Source organism: Clytia hemisphaerica, unplaced genomic scaffold (genome assembly GCF_902728285.1).
Source record: "Clytia hemisphaerica strain Z4C2 unplaced genomic scaffold, Clytia hemisphaerica genome assembly, whole genome shotgun sequence".
In the NCBI taxonomy this organism is placed as follows: domain Eukaryota; kingdom Metazoa; phylum Cnidaria; class Hydrozoa; order Leptothecata; family Clytiidae; genus Clytia; species Clytia hemisphaerica.
In genome coordinates, this window is record NW_027103473.1 from 303,987 (window position 1) to 327,463 (window position 23,477).

Consider the following 23,477-nt stretch of genomic DNA (forward strand, 5'->3'; position numbering starts at 1 on the left):
ACAATGTCAAAAATCATCTACTTTGGTTGAGCACCAACCCATTTGAAATGAAATCCTCCTTGATTATTTGTCCAACTTGAGCAAAAAAAAAAAAATCTCCAAACATAAAGAACACATTCGTCTCGATTAATACGCCTCAGAATCCTCTTCATTTCTACAAGCACAGTTGACTGACTGAACCAAAAAGAAATCTCAATAGGAAAATAGAAGTTCATGAAAAAATCTTCTCATGAAAGAGAAACCCTTTTACTTGTTGGAAGCCGATTGAAAAATAAACAGTGCTTTCTCTCCAAACAGAACTATAATAAAATTTCATAATGTTCATCATCAAACCGCAGAAACAAAAAGGGTTGCCACAGTGGGTTACTAGCATAGAACCTTTTGAATAAATCATATTCAAACACTTCTTTTTCACTTCATGATAAAAATGAATGGTGTATTTTTATACAACGATGTAGGTATATCATTGATCAATTCTTATCAAGAAAACTTCCGATAAAAGGTCGAAACTTTGATAGCTCCTTTCGGACGCCCACGTCAAATATTGGGCGTCATAGGCGTGTTTGTCCCGTTTACTCGAGTCGGCCCCTGACCTCTTGGAAGATTTTCTTTATCTATTTTCTTCCCCTTTCTGAACTGATTTTGTAATACTATCTTCTATCCTTCTTTAGAAACTCTTAAAATTCAATCAGCGCTATTGCTTCCAACAACCTTGGAAGTCTCTTAAATCGTAAAACGACACAGCGACACAATTGCTACATACCTATTTTACTGCAACCATTTTTATTCAATAAACAATATAGCATGATTATAAAACTTAGACAAACAACGCATTAAAAAACGATACGAATCCTGCCAAGTAGCTATTTACTATGTGCACAACACAGTCAAATCTATGATAATCCGTTGTAAATATATGAAGTCAGATACTTTTTATTTTTATTCACCACTGACACATATCAAACTGTGATTGATGGAGGACCTAACCATTGACCCTCTTTCTTAGGCTCTAGAAGACATTCATCATTTTCACAGAAAAGACATAAATGACGTGAGCGGAACCAAAGAAAAACATTTAAGTATAATATAAAAACACCTATAAGCTATAAAAAACAGCCGAATCTGTGATAATCTGTTGTAAGCGATATTTCCGATCAAATCCTTTCATTTCTTTACTCACACTATCACCAATAATCAAACTGTGCATCGTCAACCATTACCTGACTCCAGGATATTTAGAATAAAACTAAATAGGTTCAAAGGCGGCGGACGGCAATCTTACGGCCGGATTATCAAAAAACTGAGGCGTTATAAAGAAATAGACAATCAAGATTATGAAACGCGCTAATGACAACGAGTTTACCGTTATGTACACGTTTTTTTTATAAGAACATACAAAATTTTTGAAGCCTTCGGATGCTCTTAAGTTTTTGAGTTTTGGACTTTATTTTCGCCATTTCTTGAGCATTTTCGTCTATTTTCCTATGAAATCGGGTGTTTTAGAGTCCGATAAGCCTTACAGTTTGTTCTTATAAAAAACGTATACAGAATCACAACATGCAACTTACTTATCACAGTTCACTCGACAGATATGCTGCCAATTTACTGAGGTAAATGATTTGACTATATATACTCGTGCACCAAAGGCCACTTTAATAAATTGTAAACGTAATGGCTCTAACGGTCAGTACGATCCTTCTCACTCTCCCCATTCCTAATACACCTTTTCGACCGTATTCAGCCGCCCGCGGGCATTTTTTGTCCGTTTTACCACCCTAAAACCGTCCCAGTCTTTTTTCGCACCTATAGATAATATAAAAATAAAAAAAGGTGTAAAAAAAGGATTGGATCGAGTTTAGGGGGCTAATTAAATAATTACGTGACATGCGCCTGACCGCGCGACTGTGGCGGAAAAGGAAAAGGTGTACAGGCATTGTCAATAAGACAATACCCTCAGACAATACTCTCAGGCGAGACTCAACTCACGAGACTCTTTCGCGATACAGAGCACTTCTTAACGAAGACCTGACTGTTTTAAAGAAGGTTTGTGTTGAACTTACTTTCAACCTCCTTGATCAAATATTCAAATCCGTATTAGTAGACCTCATTGAAAGAGCTTCATTTTCTCAACACACGACTTTCAAGAATAATTTATCCCATCGTTCAAAATGATTGATTTTTTTCCTATGTTTGTTTCCTTGACTATTCTTGCCGCTTCATGATAATCTACTCTTTATATATCATATCTTCTCTATCGTGACTTTCTAAACCCACTTCTTCTTCAATTTCTTCCTACACATTCTATATTATACCCCCTTACTTGAAATCAGATAAATATTCATTTATTTATTATTTGCCCTTTCTTTTTGGACTTTTTGTATATTATCTGATAACATTTAAAACAGGTTAAAAACAAGAAAAAGTTCTCTTCAAAATTTCTTGAAATATAAATAAAATGAAAATGGGTTGGACTAGATTTTTAAAAATTGACTCAAAATTAGGATCATATTAATTTTTCAGATTTTAGTCTCTGGAACATGTAAGTTCCAGTTTGATTTTACGTAACCGTTTTTTCTTTCGTTCTCGCTATATATAGAAAATTCCGTCTCCTCTTACATAACCTAAAAGGTTCATAAACTGCCTCATAATAGATCTGCCTTAAATTATCAAACAGGTTTCTTGGAAAATTTACTGGTGATCCGAATTCCATTAAGATTTTATAGTTGTGACTCTAAATATAGTACGATTTAGAAAGGGTGACTTGTAGGCTTGACATTACTTTTAATTTTTGGAAGAAAAACCTCAGAATTTCAGAATTCACTTTTTGGACATCTGCCGGAAAACAATGATTGCCACAAAACTATTCCATTCACAAACTTTCGATTTGAACACACCCTTCTCACAGACCCGGTAGGATTTTTTCAGCCAGGGGGGAGGGGTAAAAATAAACGACCAAAACTTGATGGAGATGGGTAGGAAAGGGAAATCAAAGCAGTCAGGTCCGCTGCGGACCTGCTTGAATGATAAAAAAGTGCCCCGTGGTAAAACTTCAAATCAATTCGCTGGAAAACAGAATCAAGTAAAGCAGGGCCAAATTTGGAGGTTCTTGGATCACTCATTGAGCACTTTGATTGTTTTTTTTTGCTTGACCATAAAGCCCAATCCAATTCCTACGACTTAGACCAAAAATGACAATTTTTAACTCAAACTGGGCAACCTTGGTAATAAACCACTACTTAAAGAATATAGAATCAATTCAGATTCAAAGAAACCATTAGAATCGAGTTGCTTGTAGCTGAAGCTTTTTGATAAATATCAAACGCTTAATTTAGCAACTTTTAAACAAGCTTTCTAAAATAGGTTTCCCAGAATATATTTAGAAACATCTGATTCATTCTTCCTTTTTCAACTACTAAACTTACAATTATTGTAGACTTTGTTGGAATTCCTTAGCTTTGTAAATGTGAACTTAGAATTTCCTTTGTTCCCTTTTCATAATATTCTGCAACCAGCCAAAACCAGTCGAAACGAAAACTTCTTGACAAAATTTGCATTCATCGTTTATCTTAACTCATTTTCTTCGATGTCATATGACATTATATATCAGTGCATGTCTTGCCTATCTCACAACCACTGTGACCAAGCAATAAACAAAAGTTACTCGCAAATTATAGATTTTAATCAATAGTCAATATCTTGTCAAAGGACAATGAGATTAGCTAATAAGGAAGATTGTTGACGCAATTTAATGAGAAAGTAGATGATGGCACATGATAATTAGAAAGTTTGTCTGCCCGCATTCTTGTAATTGATTCACAAACCACCGATAATTTCGACCGTCATTCGACTATCAGTTGATTAGCAGATGTCTATTTTCACATCTTTGCTTACAAGACTAACAGAAAGGAAATGTTATTTTATACTTTATGGAATTCTTATCCAAGCAAATTCCGTTTATAAGGCAAAAATTCCGATCATACTTGCCCAAACAAAAGTCAAAAATTATTTTAAGCAAAGCTGATACTAGGTATTTTTATCAAGGCTCCCTTTTTCGGACCTTTAAAAGCCTTAAGCCTCTTCGAAAGACACTTAAAGGGCTGTGAATTATGAAAGTTTAATTGTGGCAAAAGAACACTAGCGTAGACAGGAGGAGCGCAAAATTTGTGTAGGAGAGCAGATTTTTATGACACAGTAATTATGGGGTAAGGCTTTTTGATAGGCTGGATGACGCGATTGAGCACTCAGGTTATTAGTACTCAATTTTGAGCTTTGCTTTAAGGCGAACTGTCGATTCTAGTTGTTCTAAGATGAAGCAATGTTTTTACTTAAAATACACAAGCAAAAAATGATCAAAAAGCAAAGTAAAACTAGAAGTAGACTCTAGTCTAAGCACGAGGAGCAAACCAAGCATCTTGTTTTAGAGTGAATTGTAAGGGAAAGTTAGTCTTGATATCTAGTGACGGAGTTTAATGAGATTGAATCTTTGATCGTCATATGCTGAAGGAATTGCGAAACCTCTTTTGTTCGCTTAGATTCAGCCTAAAACGCACAGCTACGTAATTATTGATATATCATGTCCTGACGAACAAGACGGCTAACTTTTTTCGTATAATTAAAGAGTTCGTTACTTTTTTTCCCTTAAATTTGTAAAGCATATGTGCGCAGAAATTTGGTTCAACCTAATATGCGCACCATAGAATCTTAGCATTTCAACTGATCAGTATGATCAGATTTCAGCTGAAATATTCTTTTAAAAAAAGTTTACCTAAGGCAAGATATATTTAAGATAACAGAAATTCTATATGTAGGTTCAGTTACTTAGCGAAATGCAAACATAGTTTGTGATCAAATATCCGTCGAATATTTTCAAAGTTTTTGTTGCCGTGGACGTGAACACTTCAAAAGCAGAAAAACTAACAAAATATATTAAAAATGGATATCGGGGAGCAATGTCAAAAATACCCTAGTACTAGTTATTTCTCGGGCATATAAGTACTCCTTATCACATTTTTCCTGGGACGAAAAAATTCTAAGAAGTAGACATTTTTTCGGGGGTTATTTGTCGGCTTCATATCGATTGAGCGTGCGAATTACATAATGAAATTTCTTCGTTAAGATACTTTGACCAAGTAAACTAAGATTTCAGATAAAATTTTTGTTATTCAAAGTTAGTTCCTATTTAGGTCGTCAAGTTTAGAGAAGAGTCGGTCGGCTGACGGAAAACCAACATTGTTTAAGTCCAGCCTCATGAGTGTCATTATTGCAATCCATAAAAATCCAAAATGATATTTTACTAATGATCTGTATAACTCAACAAAACTCAAATAAATTTCTTCCTCACTATATACTTAAAAGCTAAAGTGGCATACTCGAAATGTCTGGGAGTTTCTTGAATATAGACTTTTATTTAATCCGAACAACCAAAATGCTCGCAGTCGCATCCTGTCTTAAACTGGTAGCGACTTGAACTATAAGCATTTAAAAAAACGGATCCATCACTAATACAGATTTTTCTTAGGAACAAGATTTATCCCATTAAACTCGATCCAATCCTTTTTTGATACATTTTTATATTGTCTATAGGTGCGAAAAAGGACTGGGACGGTTTTAGTGGGATAAAGCGGACAAAAAGATACTCGCGCGTCAATTGGTGGGTACGGTCGAAAAGGTGTATTCCACGCTCTCTTATTTGATGAAAATTCATTCCCCTTGAAAATCGAATTAGGCTGCATGAACTGTAAAGTTGTACCTGCAATTCGGTAAAAACTCCAAGGGATAATCAGTTGGTCCGTGATTTTTGTCTTAAAGGAACCCTCTATATTCTTGTGTAGGTCCAAATATTTTGAATGAACTTTTTCCTAAAGATGAGATATGAAAATTTGAAATCCCTAATGATGAATTCGCAAACCGCTAAAATTTTAGGTTTTCCTTGCTAAAAGTCAAAAATTGTAACTTCAATATTTCAACTTTTGCATGCCAAAGATCTCAAACCATTATCCCGTTAACAAGACAAATTACTGAAAAGTTTGAGTTTGATTTAGCTCAGGGAATTACCCAGAAAATACTCTTTTTAAGGCCCTTCTCAGAAAATATTTGTAGACGAACATCTTAAAAAATAATCTAGCCCTTCGGGCTTTTTAAATCTATGGACTTGACCCTCATAGTACTGATCTGTGTTTAGCAATCAGTGGATTTAATTCTGCTATAATTTTTAAGGTTATTACAACTGTTTTGAACTTTCAATAATCTATCTTTTCGCGCAAAATATAGCCTCGAGTTCTTATCATCATACCACAGTGTAACCCATTCCAAGCAAAAATCTTTTGAAATTCTCGTCATTAAATATTCGGGGCTCAATTCACATAGTACGTACGCAAAAGATTTTCACAGATTTCCGCCACCTCCCCCCCCCCTTGTACGTAGAGAATAATAGGATTGACATCAGTTAAACAATTACGCTTTTTTAAATCCCCTCTCCCCCATTCTCCCACCTTATATCGTTTTTTGCTGTCCCAATAGCGTCGTTTCAACATCCATCAGCATCCATATGACGTTAGATAAATTTTGAAATAAACGTAGTTTGACAGGAAAAAGCCTTCAAAAAATACTCTTAGATTTTCTCAACAGGTACTCATTATCTGATTATCAACACTCATTAAGAAATATAACGGTTTAGAGTATGATCCGGATGCGCCAAAGAATAATATACAGATTTGTTTTAAACTCGATGCCTATAAATTCTTAAAAACGTTAGGTTTAGGAGTCTACCTAGGATGATGGAAGTAAAATGGTGTACTCACTGACATTGACACAGGATCTGACGTCACTCATCCGTGGTAGACATTGATTTTGTTAGGTTTTACAGAGTGAGGAAGTCCAAAAGAGATTTCTCAACCCGACTTTAGAATATCTTAAAAATTCTTCAATTCAACTCTCAATGTTGTTTCCAGTGTTACTTTTCCTTTCCTCTCTTCTTCTCCATTTTTCGTTCATACAGTTGCATAATTTTGTCTGTACACTTTTTCTCCATATTTTGTTCGGTCCAAATCAAGAAAAATGAACCACAAAATGACCAAAAAGTATTTCAATAAAAATTTTGGCCCCTATGACACTTTTCTAAAGATCTGTCAAGGCTTTTCTACTTATTTTGATTATGAGTAGCAATAAAATAATCCTTAAGGGGGTAGTCATATGAGATTTTGAAATTTGGTGAAAAATTTATCAATTTCGGGATTTAGAGCTTTTTAGGATCCTTTATCCTTCCTGAACATACCCTGAAAATTTCAAGACAGTAGCATAAATATCTGCCGAGATATTGGGTTTCTTATGAGCCCTGGTATACAATTTTCTCCTTAGCAACGGGAAATCGCATCCGTTGCTAGGGCCTCATTTCCGTATGGCTGCTCTAAACATAGCATCATGACATATCAAATGAAAGCTCTTTTTACGCCCTTTTCGGGCGTCTAAGTCAATACCGCCTTTTTTCCCCGGGATTTCTAAATATGACGTAATTAAAGATGGTAACCAAAGAATTGATATTTTCAAAACATTCACATTTTGGAGGCAATCAGCTGTGTTTTTGACATGGAAACTGAGCTTATGTTTTATTAATTTCGCCTTAGCGAAAGTATTACAATAGGCATGGTGCGGCGATATCGGAAGAAAATTTTGAAAACGAAAGTACTTGATACGGTGGACGAACTCACTAAAATCAATTTACAAATTACACGCTCGTATAACCACGGAAGGTTTTCTTTGGATTACGTCATTATATCTTTGTGTCTTTAGCTTCACAGTTTTGATTTTTCTTTATTTTCTTATAAGCATATACTTTATAAGAATCAAATCAATAACTCTTGATAGACGGTGATATACCTTCCGATATTTAGTTCTTACAAAGTAAACAAGGGACGGCGCACAATATGAGCATATTTATTTTTCTTATAAGCATTTACTTTATAAGAATCAAATCAATAACTCTTGATAGATGGTGATTACCTTCTGGTAATTAGTTCTTACAAAGTAAACAAGGGACGGCACACAATATGAGCATATTTATTTTTCTTATAAGCATATACTTTATAAGAATCAAATCAATAACTCTTGATAGACGGTGATATACATTTCGGTAATTAGTTCTTACAAAGGAAACAAGGGACGGCGCACAATATGACCATATTTATTTTTGTTATAAGCATTTACTTTATAAGAATCAAATTAATAACTCTTGATAGACGGTGATATACCTTTCGGTAATTAGTTCTTACAAGGTAAACAAGGATTGGGGTACAATATGAGCATATCTATTTTGTTATAGCAGTTACTTTATAAGAATCATATACTCTTGATAACGGTGATATACCTTCGGTAATTAGTTCTACAAAGTAAACAACAAAAAAGAGCATATTTCTTTTCTTATAAGCTTTACTTTATAAGAATCAAATCAATAGCTCTTGATAGACGGTGATATACCTTTCGGTAATTAGTTCTTACAAATAACAGGATGGGGCACAATAGAGATATTTATTTTTTCTTATAAGCATTTACTTTAATAAGAATCAAATCAATAACTCTTGATAGACGGTGATATACCTTCCGGTAATTAGTTCTTACAAAGTAAACAAGGGATGGTGCAAAATAAGAGCATATTTATTTTTCTTATAAGCATATACTTTAAAGAATCAAATCAATAACTCTTGATAGACGGTAATATACCTTTCGGTAATTAGTTTTACAATTAAACAGGGACGGCGCACAATATGAGCATATTATTTTTCTTATAAGCATTTACTTTATAAGAATCAAATCAATAACTCTTGATAGATGGTGATTACCTTCTGGTAATTAGTTCTTACAAAGTAAACAAGGGACGGCACACAATATGAGCATATTTATTTTCTTAAAGCATATACTTTTATAGAATCAAATCAATAACTCTTGATAGACGGGGGATAACATTTCGGTAATTAGTTTTTACAAAGTAAACAAGGGATGGCGCAAAATAAGAGCATATTTATTTTTCTTATAAGCATTTACTTTATAAGAATCAAATCAATAGCTCTTGATAGACGGTGATATACATTTTGGTAATTAGTTCTTACAAAGGAAACAAGGGACGGCGCACAATATGAGCATATTGATTTTTCTTATAAGCATTTACTTTATAAGAATCAAATCAATAACTCTTGATAGATGGTGATATACCTTTCGGTACTTAGTTCTTACAAAGTAAACAAGGGATGGCGTGCAATAAGAGCATATCAATTTTTTATAAGCATATACTTTATGAGATTTTTTAAAAATTAAACAGCAATTGTTCTTAAATTGGTCTTATTTTTTTAGCGATTTTAAGCCTCGTTGTTCTTGTTGTAAAATTGTTTCATCAAGGCTCGATGTAAAGTAGATTTCAGATTAGCTTCATCTACTTCTTGTTTTTCCCATGTAGTTCAAACTCTAGGCGAAATTTTCGACTTCAGTCGTCTTGTTTTGGATTGAATTATGATATTATTGAATGTTTCATTTAATTTCTCACATCTTGGAAAGCTTTGGAAGCCTATAATTTGAGTGAAAGCAACAATTTGATTCTGCGAACTGATGTTTTCGAGCAGTAAAACTTGTACACCGAAAAAAACTTTTCAAAGTGATGGACTATAGACTATGAATAAAAGGAACCAAACGTATTCAATGATGTATCCATTGTGAGTCTTAAATCCAGTGGAAATCTAGTCTTTGATGAATCATGGCGCCAGAGGCGATCCTGGAAAATTGAGTAAAACTATGCATTGCATCATGATTGACGTTCAACCCGAAGACACGTTTCCCTAAGATCAACACTGAAATTCACATGTAAATGATATAAACAGATTCGAGAGAGACAGGATGATATATTTTGTGGCAATATGTTTTTGATGAAAAATGCACTTTATTGACTTTAAAGCCATTTTTACGCGTCGTAATACGCAGAGTTGACGCAAAATACTTGGAGATTCCCGGAGGCACGGGGAAGGCCATTTTTTCAAAAAATTTGGACTTTTTTAGTATTTTCCAGTACCTTTCAACATTAAAGTATGTGTCAATCCTTTTAGTCAAACCACAGCAAAAATTTTGTAAAACGGTCTATGTATCGCAGAAAAATTGAGAAAAACCACTATTTTCAACTTTCTGCGCCGTTTTCTCAAACACGTTTTGGGGGTTTTCGCGCACCTTGTCAGCCTTTTCTCAGGATTGAGAAAGCTATCGACTTGAATTTTCAGGGTAGTTTTCCATTATGGGAGCCTCAGGATGAATGAAGCAGTTTTTTAAAATAATCATTTTTTGACTTTTAACTGAAAAAGTAACAAATTTTAGGTTCCAGACCCCCTGGCTTGAAATTTTGAAAAAATTTTCCACTCATTCTGGAGACTTTCATAATACTAACCTTCAACCAGAAGAAATTTTGAATAGCTTTCTAGCTTTTCTTAAAAGGTTGACACATATTTTTATAGCTTTTCCCCTGGACGATATTACCCCCGTCTTTGCTATTTTTAGAATTTTTTTTTAATTTTTCAAATCCTTTATAGTTGTGCTACAATTGTGGAAAGTTTCATTGAAAAATATTTACTACTTCAGAAGATATAACAAAAAGTTTAAAAAATGACATTTCAAATTTCTCATATGACTACCCCCTTAAAGGCCCTTTCTTGATATCTAAGTAACCTCTGGTTTACAGTTTTTTCATCAACCCTAATTAGACTTTTGATTGATATTTTTACCACAGAGTTTCTTCATTTTTATCAATTAAAGTCCAATTGATTAGACCTTTCCCTTCTCCTTGAACCATTGGTTTCTCCAGTTCATTTGAGACTTTAACTCTCAGATAAATATCAAAAGAAATCGTCAAAAATCTGTACCCCTTCCCTATTAAAGGAATCTGAATCACTTTGATTTTACTTTTCCAATAAAATCATGTCTTGTTCTTGAAGATTTCTTATCGACAGCTATCGCATAAGCTGCTCGTGGGAAAGCAAAACAGTTGTTTAACTTTTTCCGTAAATTTCAACATTGACATTTAACTTACAACCGTACAACCGTACAACTGTACAACCGAAAAGAGGTATTCGATAACTCTGTCTTATCCCACATAACACCACATATGGTGAATAACTCTCTCAGTCATACCCCAACTGTTGATGAAATTAAAAACTCAGTCTTACGTCTAAAAAATAAAGCACCAGGAGCCTCTGGTCTAACCGCAGCCATGTTTAAATCACTTGTTGAAGATGAACTCTGTTTCGAATATCTCGCTATGATTATCGTCGATATATGGGAAAAGAACATTTATCCCTCTCAATGGGACCTGGGTAAACTTGTGATCCTACCCAAAAAAGGAGACCTCTCAAAACCAGGAAATTATAGGGGTATAATGCTCCTTGAAACCGCGTATAAAGTCTTAGCAATATTGATACACAGCAGATTACAACCATTTATAGAAAGTCTTGACCACGAATCCAATGTGGTTTTCGACAAGGTAGAGGATGCATGGATGCCGCTTTCTCTGTCAAACTTGCCCTTAAAAAACGTAGAGAACATAACCTTGAAACTTGGGTACTTTTTCTCGACCTCGTTAAAGCGTTCGACAGAGTACCAAGGTCGTTATTATGGGAAGTATTGTCAAAATTTGGACTACCAGAGAAATTGATCTCAATCTTGAAACTTTTACTTTGTAGTAAACTTTGTCGTTGAAACTGTTGATAACACTATGCCGTGTACCATTGGTGTAAAGCAAGGCGACATTCTTGGGCCTGCCTTGTTTGTTATTTACATTGCCGCAATAATGCAAACCTGGAGGAAAATACATAGCCGGCCATTGTGTGTTTACCGCACCAAAGATGATTCTGTGTTAACAGGAAGGAGGTATAATACCAAGGGATCTGAGTTCCCTGTTGACGACTCTGAATACGCAGACGATACTGCCGTGCTCTTTGATAGTAGATCCGATGTTGAAACATACTCCCCGCTACTCATCACCCACTTCTTCAAATTTGGAATGGAAATCCATGTTGGTGATATCCGTTGCCCTGATAAAGCTTCAAAATCTGAAGTCCTGTTCGTCTCGAAACCTCCTAAATCATATAATGATCCCACAAGTTATGACAACACTGATCTTTCTCCAATTAAGTTGTCCACGTATACGTACTTCCCCATTTGTGACAAGTTTTGCTACCTTGGCTGTTACATATCCAGGGACTGTAAAGATATAACCGATGTCACCAATCGCATCAAAAAGGCTGGCAACGCTTTTGGCGCTCTAAAAAAGTCAATCTTTTCTTCTCGCTCTATTACCGAAGAAGCTAAAAGCACTGTTTACAAGTCACTGATTCTTCCTATTCTAATCTATGGGGCAGAAACATGGTGCTTAACTGAATACCTGTTACGTCTACTACGCAACTTTCACCATTCTTGTTTACGTTCGATGTGTCGCATCAATCGCTCACATGTATTTTTGTACAGAATAACAACCGATTCACTGTTTGAGAAGCTAAATATTGAGCCAATTGAGTATTATGTTTTCAATCGTCAATTGTCCTGGTTGGGCCATGTGGCACGTATGTCTTTCGATAGAACACCTCGGAAATTGTTGTCTTGTTGGGTGCACAATCGTCGTTTGAAAGGCTCCCCTGAGTTTACATATGGAAGAGGGGTGTATAAATCTCTTAAATGGTTCGATATTAATAGAGCATCTTGGTATAATCTGGTTTTTGATCGTGGTGTATGGAAAATGTTGATAAATGTTTAATGTTGAAATGCTAGATTTTCTTATAGCTTTTACATCTTTGATAATAGTGTTTTTTTTTTATTTGTCCCTAGCGTAGTGATTTCCTAAAATTTATATTTAACATATTTTTTTTTAGGCCAGTTCCTCTGATAGGATGGACCACTCTCTCTCTCTCATTTAACTTTTTCACCAATGCCAATTTTAAGAGTTAGCGGGCAAGTGACTGCTTATTTTCTTTAAGCTCAATCGAATGAGCAGTCACTTGCCCGCTAACTCTTAAAAACAGTTATATGTCAATGATACCGAATATTAAAATTTACGGAAAAAAGTTAAAAAATTGTTTTGTGCGCATCTTATCTGATATGCGTGTCGTGTACAAATTTACCATCCGTCAAAATTCTGCTGGAAGTATCTTTCCAACGATATTTTCAAGAAAATGTATGCGTCGATTTTTTGCCCAAATTTACTCGAATTTGGCTAAATCTTTTCTGCACTTTTTGGGACGGTCTTTTTTTAAATCGACCCCTCCCCCGGGTCATGATTTCAACCTATCATTATTTTCAAAAAATAACTAGAAATATAAGCAGACGACGTTGCTTTCTAATGTGAAATATTTATAAAACATCAAACTAAAAAATACACAGAAAAATATTTAAATTCATACAAAATAAAAAAAGATAGTAAAATATAAATAAGGACGAAGTTTTTGATTTCAAAATAAATTTAAAATTCTCAGAGTGAACAAGCAATGATCTAAGTTTTGTGCTTAATAGAATTTTAAGATTTTATTTTCGTCAAGTGAAAAAAGTTAATTTGCATAAACAAAATATTGTGCAGTTTTTATATTACAACTGGAATAAAATTCTATACATGTTTTTTTGCGCTAAAATTTACAAAAATATTCTATCAAAGTAATATCGTAATACATACTCTCGGGTACCTAATAGCCGTCCCCCCCCCCGCTAATTAATTTTTCGAAAATTTTCCACCCAGGACATTCTTATTCCAACCCCCTCGCTTATTAATTTTTGGGAAAATGTTTTTGAAAGTTCCCTCTTTTGTCCTAATTCTGCTGTATTAGCCTCCTTTTCAAAAATTTTCCACCCAGGACATTTTTATTCCAACCCCCCGCTTATTAAGTTTTGAGATTTTTTCCAACCCCCCCGCTTATTCCAAACCCCCCGGCTATTAGGTACCCGAGAGTAAGTAACAAGATTTGCCGAAGTAAATAAATCCATATCGAAATAAAGTTGTGATTTGCAAATTTAACAATAGAAGAATTAAAAAATAATTCAAAACGATTTTCTTCAACATGTTTTTTGCCTATTATTGAAAAACCTACCTTAAAGGAAGAAATTTTGGCGGGAATTTAATTTGGCGGATGGACGAAAAAGTTTTTTCAGAGGGAATTCAATTTGGCGGATGGACGAAAAAACTAAATTTGGCGGGAATTTAATTTGGCGGTCGCTTAAAAATTTAACCTTAGGATGGCGTCAAAACAGCGAAAAAATAGCAAAAACACCTTAAGGGCTCTGACCATAGTGAATTTTTCATAATTGCCGTGTTTAAAATGTGTTTTCTGACTGATGTAACCAACAAAACTATGGCATGTTATACATTTTCTGTTAGACAAACTATTCCTGAATCTGAAAATTAAAAAATTGCAATGAAAAAAATTGACGAAGAAGAAAATGAAGACTTTTGCGAGGAAGAGTATTTCAACTTTGAAGAGCTTAGTTTCGGTGAAGAAAAAACATTTTGAAAAAATGTTCGCAGTAGATGGTGTATCTTTTACCGAACAATAAAAATTTTTGCGGAAAATTTTTGTAAATGCTTCTTTGTCTCGAAATTTTCAAAATAGTGGTTTTTAATCAATTTTTCATCTGGATTTTGCTTAAAAAAACAGTCATAACTTTTGACACATCTTTTTAGAAAAATTTTCCGCAAAAGATAAAATAGTTCAATTCTTTGCGGACAGTGTAAAGAAATTTTGAAACAAAAAGGTTAATTACCTATTAAAACTTAGCACTTTTTATAAAAGAAGGTGATGCAACACATTATTAACGTCTTTTTAAAGTTCATAACGTCATTTTTGTAATTAAATTCTTAATTACTCTTAAGGGATTCGATTAAAAAGCAATTTATAAAGGCAATTCTTTGTTAAAAGTGTTAAGGAACCTAAAATATAACTTTTATGTTCAAATACTAAAATCAATTTTCCGACTATGGTCAGAGCCCTTAAAAGAGATCATATTTTCAAAATGTTTAATTTGGCGGGAATTTAATTTGGCGAATGGCGGAAAAAATAAATTTTGGCGGGAACTTAATTTGGTGGATTTCAGTCAAATCCACCAAATCTGCCAAATTTTCTTTCCGCCAAATTTTCTTTCCGCCAAAATTTCTTCCTTCAAGGTATTTTCTCTGACCTATCTGTTCTGACAGTATTTGGAATTCGGATACAAAATACGATGTATTTTTTCACATAATATTTCATTTGATTATGTACAGTTATGGTTGAATTTTCAACGATGAAATCTCACTCCTCTTTGCATATTATTCTGAAAATGAAAAAAAAATATATTTATTATTAATTTTAATAGTATGTTCATGTTTCACGGTAAAAATACTTAAAAAAGAATTTTGCTGGGAGTGTGGAGCAAAAAATACAAACTTGTTTTTAAAAACGCAAATACAAACCCTTACGCTTATACTCTGCCCCTATTTTTGCAAGAGTACCCCCCCCCCGGTTTAAAAATAGGTATTGGTATTAATTAATTCAATTTTTAATTTTGTAGGTTGAATTTGATGTGATATTTCGCGTCCGCTCAAAAACTTACATGATTGACATCGTCAATTTCTTGGTAGTCTGGTGACGAGTGTGTCGGATTACGTTGTCGATTTTGATTGGACGATGGTTTTCGTGACGTAGCAACTTCACTTTGCATCTTTGCTAACCTAAATTTAGAATTTTATACAGAATTAGAATTTATATTACACCGAGTTATCTTGTAATAAATGTTACACAACATTAGAAATATCTTTACAATTGTAATTCACAAATTGGAGACAAAGGGTACATGAGAAATTATAAACCAGAGAAGAATTTGTCTGTCACTGTCACATTATAAAAAGGTTAGCAAGGCCTACAAATCTTACTTTTGAAGTGTTTGCAGAGTTCCTGATAGTGTTTTACATCGTTCGATTAATGTATCCAACTTTTCAGGTTCTTCCTTCAAAAACCTGTAAAATAAGGCAGTTAAGCAATAAATATATTAATTTAACAGATTTTTTTCAAATTTTGAATTTAAGTTCAACTTTTGCAGGCTTTTCTAATGATGTTATGAGGAAAGACAAAACAAATATTCTAACTGAGAATCACGCAACAACACGGCCTGCTTTTGTTTCCGATGCACATAACTCCCGAAAAAGGTTTACAGTAGCGTAGCCAAGAGGAACACAAAATTTGAATAAGAAAACAGATTTTTATGTCATTTTATAATGATCTTTTAATACCATGAATATATAATTACAAGTGGCATAAAAATCTGCTGGTCGTTAAGGCCTAAAATAAAGTCATCTTTGTTCAGTAAAAGACTTACGTTTCCTCTTTGAGGATGATTTCAGTTTCGAGATGCATGACTCGTTTCATTGTGTCACTGATGCCAAGATATTTATCTGACAAGATGAAAAAAATATTTGTATAACCATGTGTCACAGAAAAATCACCGTTTCCAATGAAAAGATACCCAAATTTCATTCAATTTGCAAATTTGAATACCAAGTTTTTAACCATTATTTGAGAGTTTTGCCTATCACGCACGCCAGTCTTTCGGTCACAAAATTTTTTTCCTAGCCTTATTCGCAGGTCGGTCCTAAAGTCTCAAAATCCTATCTGCTTTTGAAAAAAACATGTATGATGCGTCCCACAAATAATAATACGGATTCTTATAGTTGTCAACTATAACACAAAAAATCAGCAAAAAGTAAAATGAGCTCTTTCAGAAAATTTTTGTACACCCCCAGTGAAGGATAAATTGGGACAAGCTGGACTTTTACAAGCTCTTATTTGATTTGGTTGGTCGTTAAGATGTAATAAAAGAATCTTATTACTTTTTCTAAAGAACGCGTCATCTCTATCACTTTAAATGACCAATTAGTGAAGTATCTTGTAAAAACTCCAAGGCATCTCGATAAATTGGATATTTTCCGTGGGTAGTGAAAAATCTGTAAAAATTTGCCTTGTTTTGGGGGCAAATTTGCTCTAATTAGAAGTGATTTTGAGTGTCCGGGAGGTCAACTGATGATGCAGGGGGATGAGATCTGTTGTCCGGGGGGTTAAAATTCACAATATCCGGGGAGTAAATTTCCAAAATGGTTATATCCTACACCCCCCCCCCATATTCAAAATTGGAGCCCAATGCTCCAAGTTTGATAAACACTTACTTCGCACATCGGTGAGACTTCGCGTTATGTTGATAATCTCTTCTTCAAACTCCAAAAGTTTGTTGGGATCGTCAACTCGTTTCTTGTTGACTACTTCCAAACGAACGTTCTCCATAACACCTTCTAATGTCCTGTACAAAGATGAAGAGAAATTCAATTGGAGGGCGTCTACCATGACAAGATTTCGTGCCGAAAAGGGGGTATCAAAGTGAATATCAAAGGTGAAGCATATTAATGTTCAGAGATTGGCGAAGTAGTTCGAATTTTACGATACTACGATTCACTTTTAACATTTCTTTAGTTCGACCGTCAATCAATGTCACATGAAGGAAATTAGTTGTATCATAAAACTACCTGTTAATTAAGGTCTAGTGATAAAACTTTGCAAATCAGAAGTAGGTAGGTAGCACTTAAAAGTCATTTGTGGTTTTCAAAAATTTGCAGGAAATTCAAACATAACACAAAGATAAACAGCTTCTTAAGTCTCTGAATTATAACTCGATATCCCATAAGTTAAAGCACTTAACATTTTTGGTTTTTGCAGGGAATCCCCCCTTTTGCTGCCATATATTATGTCCATGATGGTACATTGAAGAGACGGAGGTATTTCTTTCTAAAGGTAAAAGTGTTCGCAGAAACCGAACTATATAGTGGAACCCTTCAAATTATGGATAAAAAAACTAAAAAAAGGGACTCACTGTAGTCGATATTCTGTGGAGGATGTCTTTTTATTGTAATCGCCTTGATCATTGGTCAATCGATGTCGTTGTTCACGCACCGGGTGATCGTTCGCTGAAATAAGAGAGAATAGAATTTGATAATTTCTTTGTGAAGTCAAGGTAGACAGAAAGCACTGATGTATCAGAAACCCACCGGCAAAAAGACAATACATTAACGCTTTAATAGCTCCTGCCAAATTTATAAGCTGAAATTTAGAATTTAGAGTTCCAATCTATTAAAAACAACAGATTTCCACCCGCATTAAATTTTTTCACTTTATCCTCACTCGCTTAAACATTCTCACCGGGTCACTGAAACAGGGGTGTGCAAATCCCCAAAGTATCACCTCTATACCTCAACGTAAATCGTAAAATAAAATGTTGAAAAGTTAATCTCTTTTTTGGAATCCTGAAACTCTGTAAGGTAGATTCGATCACTTTTTAACGAATGAAAGTCTAATGTTTTTGAACAGGTAGGCATAATGGTTCAAAAAATGTCTTGTAGAAAATTTGAAAGACTTACCAAAAATGTTATTATTATTTCGATCCATTCTGTTCTGTAAAGTATCATCCACCTTGCTTGCTTTTTTACGGAACTCCAATAATTTCTTTTGTATATCATTTTTAAAATGCCTCGTATTATCAACATGCATTTTTCGTAATGTACTTAAATCTTTTCGTAAATCTGCGATATTTTCGCGTACTAAATTTGCGGCCGTTTCCAATTCAACGAAATCGGGTGCCGTAACTGAAGGACGTTGACACATTTTACGAGTCGGGCTTTTCGCTGACGATGACGACGAAGATTTTCGTGACCCCGACGTCGTAAAAACACCATCGGTGTGATCGCTAAAGCTCGAAGAAGCGGAGATACTCAAATTCTCCAACGGTCTCGCTTTCGTCCTCAAAGACGGTGAGTTATTGGATGTCGGTGCAGACGGCCCGTTGATGGTCATTGCTCGTAATTTTGCGATTTCAGCTTCTGCTTCAGAATGCATATCGAAAGAAACAGTATTTGCGTGTGGTTTACGAGGCGATGGTGGAGTTTCTAAGAAGAATGAAAGTTGTTATACAAAATATCGATTATGGAAAAAACTGATTTATAACTCATAAACAAAAGAGACCCTAGCATAACCGAGAAGAAAGACGTCCAGTAAAATAAAAATTTCATTACAATCTCCTAGTGCATGAACTGATGAACTGCAAATTCAACCTCGATCTTCATTTTGCGACCTTAGTGTAAAATGATTCCTAAAAAGTACTAGAAGTTTTTTTAGGTTGGAACCTAGATCAGCGAATGACAGCAAGGTTGTCAAGGATAAAGCTTAATATCGCCACCCTGCTGTGCTTTTTCAAAAGTTATCCTTGCTAATTACTTATCATTGTTGAGAATTAAGCATATGTCAAGTTTGCGAGAATCAGATTTAATCAACTAATCAATCCGCTGATAATTTTTTCTTTTCACTGATTGAAAAATATATCTCAAGGTCAAATCAAACTGAGCATTAAACCAACGACTTTATTCCCTGATTTTTCTTTCATCGACTGGTTTTGAACCAAAAATAAGTCAAATGTCAACCTCCTACCCAGAAGCCCTAGCACCACGTTGAGATTTTACTGATGAAGGTGATACAATCCTTTATTCACAGTCAAGCCATTTCACATTTCACGTTATATGGACGTTATGAACGTTAGATAAACGTCGAAACAACAATATTGTTTGAATAAGTATTTGCAATCTCCTACCCAGAAGCCCTAGCACCACTTTTAGATTTTACTGATGAAGGTGGTACAATTATTTCTTGAGTGCTATTAGAATCATCAAAACGCGAGAAAACAGACTGGGTTCGAGTTTGGTAAAACGTCCGAACGTATTTGTCCAACTTAGCGAAGAAAAGCCGAAATTATAATAATACTTTTACAAAAAGGAACATACCTGGAACACTGGATACGCTGGTTGTTGGTGTTTTCTTCTGTACAGTAGCATACATTCCACTTGATTTGCTATTCACACTGGAATTGGACGATCTCAAACTCTCCTGTACACAGTCCTCAATACTCGAGAAATTAATCTTCATTTCGTCTTCCAAAGATTGAAGTTGGTCCAAAAGGTCCGAAGCAACTTCGGTCGTATTTTTTGTTTCCGAGATTTTCTTTTTCACCGGCGCCGGTGAAGAATTTGGATCGTAATTCATCAAATCGTCCAATTCAGACATGTCAAAATCGATGGTTGGTTCGGCAGCCGTAGAAACGGCCGGATGCAGATTAATGCTACCATTTTGCATGACTGTCTTTGTCGTTTGTTTGTGTTCGACGTAAGACTGTTTGTTAGGCGGCGTAAAAAAACCTTCGGTCACGCGCGGTTTATGTTGGTGCGTCAAACTCATATCGTCCCGGGCGCGTTTTTCATCAGCGATCGCGTTCGTTTTAGCAGCGTTCGAACGTACGGTGACGCGAACGGATTTCGATTTGTTTAATTTTTGGTGCTGTGGTTCGTGCGGGGAATTGTTTGTGGTACCGCTACTAGATACTTTACGTTCGTTGAAATCTTCAGTGACGTCGGAACGGTGTTGTGCTTCTTGCTGTGCCTTGACGATGATGGTTGGTTGGAAATGCTTCGGTAATGCTTGATTCTGTATGGGAAAAACAAAAACATTAAAAAGTGAAAAAAATGATTTACATTCTTCTTTTGAAAACAGCATGTCGCTATCATCTAGGTAATAGCTTCTTCTTACAGCCCTTGATTTAAGTATTTAGTTCTCACTGTTTTCGCTAGAAAAGGGTTTTCCCTTAAAACTTTTAAACTATTATCCAGGCGGTAGAAGATGAACTGCTTTCCGTAGAAAAAAGTAAGGCGCCTTAATCCCTGACCCATCCATGAAAGCCATGACTTGAAAAAATACCGTAAACATGCACCGAAAGATCCAAAAACTTAATCAACCTTCAAGTAACAGTGTTGTACATCAACAAAAAACAAATTATAGTGCAGCAACGAAAAACATTTGTAAAAATCTCAAATTTGATGAGCTTAAGCAGATAATTGATGTGCCTACATCTGTTCAATATAAAAGGGTGCTGTTTTTTAATGCGCTTAAACTTCTAAAGGCTTAATCTAGAACAGTGAGACATTGATAATGAGAGATTCATAGTATGAGTTCGATTTCATTTAGATATAACACTGTCTACGATCTCATAAGCAGAGGAACAACATTGCACCTGATATCACAAAAAAATAATTCTGTAAATTTGGATAACAAATTTATAATATCAATGTTCAAAGTACTTATGCGATTCAAATAATCTCAACTTTACGACAAGAGGTTTTGACAAAGTATATTTTTAATTTCGCTTAGCGAAGTATTACGATAGCCTTTCGCGGTGGTGGCGGCGGCGGTGTCCTCGGAAAAAAAATTAGAAAACGAAAGTACTCGATACGGTGGACGAACTTACTAAATTTAACTAACACTTTACACGTTCGTTTAGCCACGGACGATTTTCGCGCGTTTTTATAGTGGTCCGATAACTGTGGAGATAATAAATTACATCAAGCCTTTTTGACGACTGTATTATTAGCTCCACAGTTTGGAGCGTACGGCTCCATAACTTTCTACATTTTTGTAAACATTCATCGTGAGAACTTTTTAATCATTATAATGGCTGCTTTTGAAACTTGCTGCTGCTGTATCAATTTTTATCATGTTTTCTTGCCTTTTGTAGAGTATTTAAAGAGGTTTATTATTCGTTTACTACTAAGTATTTTATGTTTGTGTAGTTACTGAATGCACCAATAAATTGATAATGCTCAGTAAGTAGAATAAAAAGAGTTACTTTTTCACAACAACAACATAAAACCCTGCCTCTTCTTCACTAAAACTACGAACAGCGCAGGTATGATATTTTTTTCCTTTTTTCACCAGATAGTAATGTGTTAATAGTGAAACCAGTTGTGACAAACAGTCAGTTTTAGCAAGTATTCTTTAGAAGTTAATTGAAATTCAGCGATCATTTTCGTAATCGAACTGTCAAACTACTGTGAGATCGGGTAACTTGCGTCAGTGGAGGCTAATGCATAGCCCCTCAAATGAAGTTAAATGGTAGCGTAGAGCTTCGAGCAGAGCTGTGCAGTTCTTTTGTTTTGAAATTTTGATGGCTATCGTAAGTTTCCCTCCACTGATGCAAGTTATACCCGACTTCACTGGGACTTCACAGTATCCATCGAAATCAAACGATAGCTGTTCGATTACCGAACCTTATTTGGTAAGAAATTTTTTTGATTAGTTTGATTATATAAGTTTGATGACAGTTTTTTTATCCGATGAAGTTTGATCGGTGTTCGATGGGTTTGGTAAGTAAGTTTTTCCAGCTTTTCCTCCCCAATGGGATGATAGATATTGCCCTGCTCTTTATGGTTTAGCGTGGGCGTCTGCTAATAAGCCGTCGGAATGTAAAGAAGAATGAGCAACAAGGTAATAAATCAAACTAATCGAGCTTCAATCAAACTTCACCGATCTTGATACACCTTTTGCTAATCTGGATTTTCATTTTGATATATAAAAAACTCCAGTGGTACCGTTGTTTTGTATAAGATTCCCATTTCCGTACTAAGATTCTTGTTGCTTTTCTGGAATCTTTCCCCTATATATTTTTTACGGGATAACCAGCAAGAGATTGGGGAGGGTTTGTTTAATGGGATGCATTTTAAATAGTTACCGTCAACTGCTCTAACTTAGGACTATCTGTCAAAGCATGGGACGGCAATTCGGCCACCATTTCACCAAACCTCCAAAGTCATTTGATTTGAGTTAAGGAACGGCGTATTAAAAAATACAGGATTTCTCTTTCGATTTTACAGTAAGTGAAAATACAGACCAGATATGCAACAGTCCCATGTTTCGGCCAATCGTCTCAAGTTAGAGCAGTTGACGGTACAAAGGAGTCATTGTTGTGATTTGCTAGAAGGGCCATTAATCGATTACGTATAATATTGATTCTTTTACTGTTTTTAGCACTTACTACTTTCACTTGTGTGTAAACATTTATTTTATGATTTTGTAAGGTTTACGGTCAACCTAGAAATAATTAATTAAATAATTTTAAGGGTCTATTACAGCATCAGAAGAATAATTGTATTACTTTATAAGTGAGGTTTAAGTCAATTTGTATCTGGTGAGAAAATTTGAGTAACAGTGGTAAATAAATCTTGACCGAAGTCTGTATCCTTAAGTTACAAGCTTTTCTTAATATATTTTCATATGGATATTGCATATTGAGATTTTGGAAATTTTTGGCAAAAATAGCCAAATTTTAATCTCAAGGAGTATTATTTCTTTAAAGCTTATAAAGTTGGCTAGTTTTTACCCTGCTATTTTCTAGTCCAGAAGCTGGAGCTCAACAATTCAACTGTTTTTTTGCCTATGATTTTGATGGTGGTGCGCCATCATTCATATCAAAAAGCGAAGATAGTATACAACAGATTTTTCTGACAAGCCATTTTCTCAATTTTAGAAAATTCTACTGTTTATAGAAAGAAGTTGATAAACTTTGCCCAAGTGAAGCACAAA

General features: G+C 34.7%; 2 protein-coding genes across 9 annotated transcripts in view; one reads left to right on the top strand and one right to left on the bottom strand.

Moving 5' to 3' along the window:
- Positions 1-15,641, top strand: part of LOC136798516 (uncharacterized) — a 30,398-nt gene extending 14,757 nt beyond the window's left edge. The window contains exon 9 of the mRNA XM_067055146.1: positions 15,550-15,641. The gene's annotated coding sequence lies outside the window, so the exon portion shown is untranslated. The remainder of the gene's footprint in view (positions 1-15,549) is intronic.
- Positions 15,118-23,477, bottom strand: part of LOC136798483 (SRC kinase signaling inhibitor 1-like) — a 45,574-nt gene continuing 37,214 nt past the window's right edge. For 5 of the 8 annotated variants that reach the window (XM_067055102.1, XM_067055103.1, XM_067055100.1 and 2 more), the window contains 8 exons: positions 19,853-20,549; positions 18,440-18,964; positions 17,896-17,989; positions 17,198-17,328; positions 16,354-16,429; positions 15,911-15,994; positions 15,592-15,709; positions 15,119-15,312 (listed from right to left, as the gene is read on the bottom strand). In XM_067055102.1, coding sequence (XP_066911203.1) covers positions 15,277-15,312; positions 15,592-15,709; positions 15,911-15,994; positions 16,354-16,429; positions 17,198-17,328; positions 17,896-17,989; positions 18,440-18,964; positions 19,853-20,549 — 1,761 coding nt within the window. In that variant the 3' untranslated portion in view covers positions 15,119-15,276. Of the gene's footprint in view, positions 15,313-15,591; positions 15,710-15,910; positions 15,995-16,353; positions 16,430-17,197; positions 17,329-17,895; positions 17,990-18,439; positions 18,965-19,852; positions 20,550-23,477 lie in introns of all 8 variants that reach the window. The other 3 variants (XM_067055098.1, XM_067055099.1, XM_067055105.1) reach the window with 2 other exon arrangements.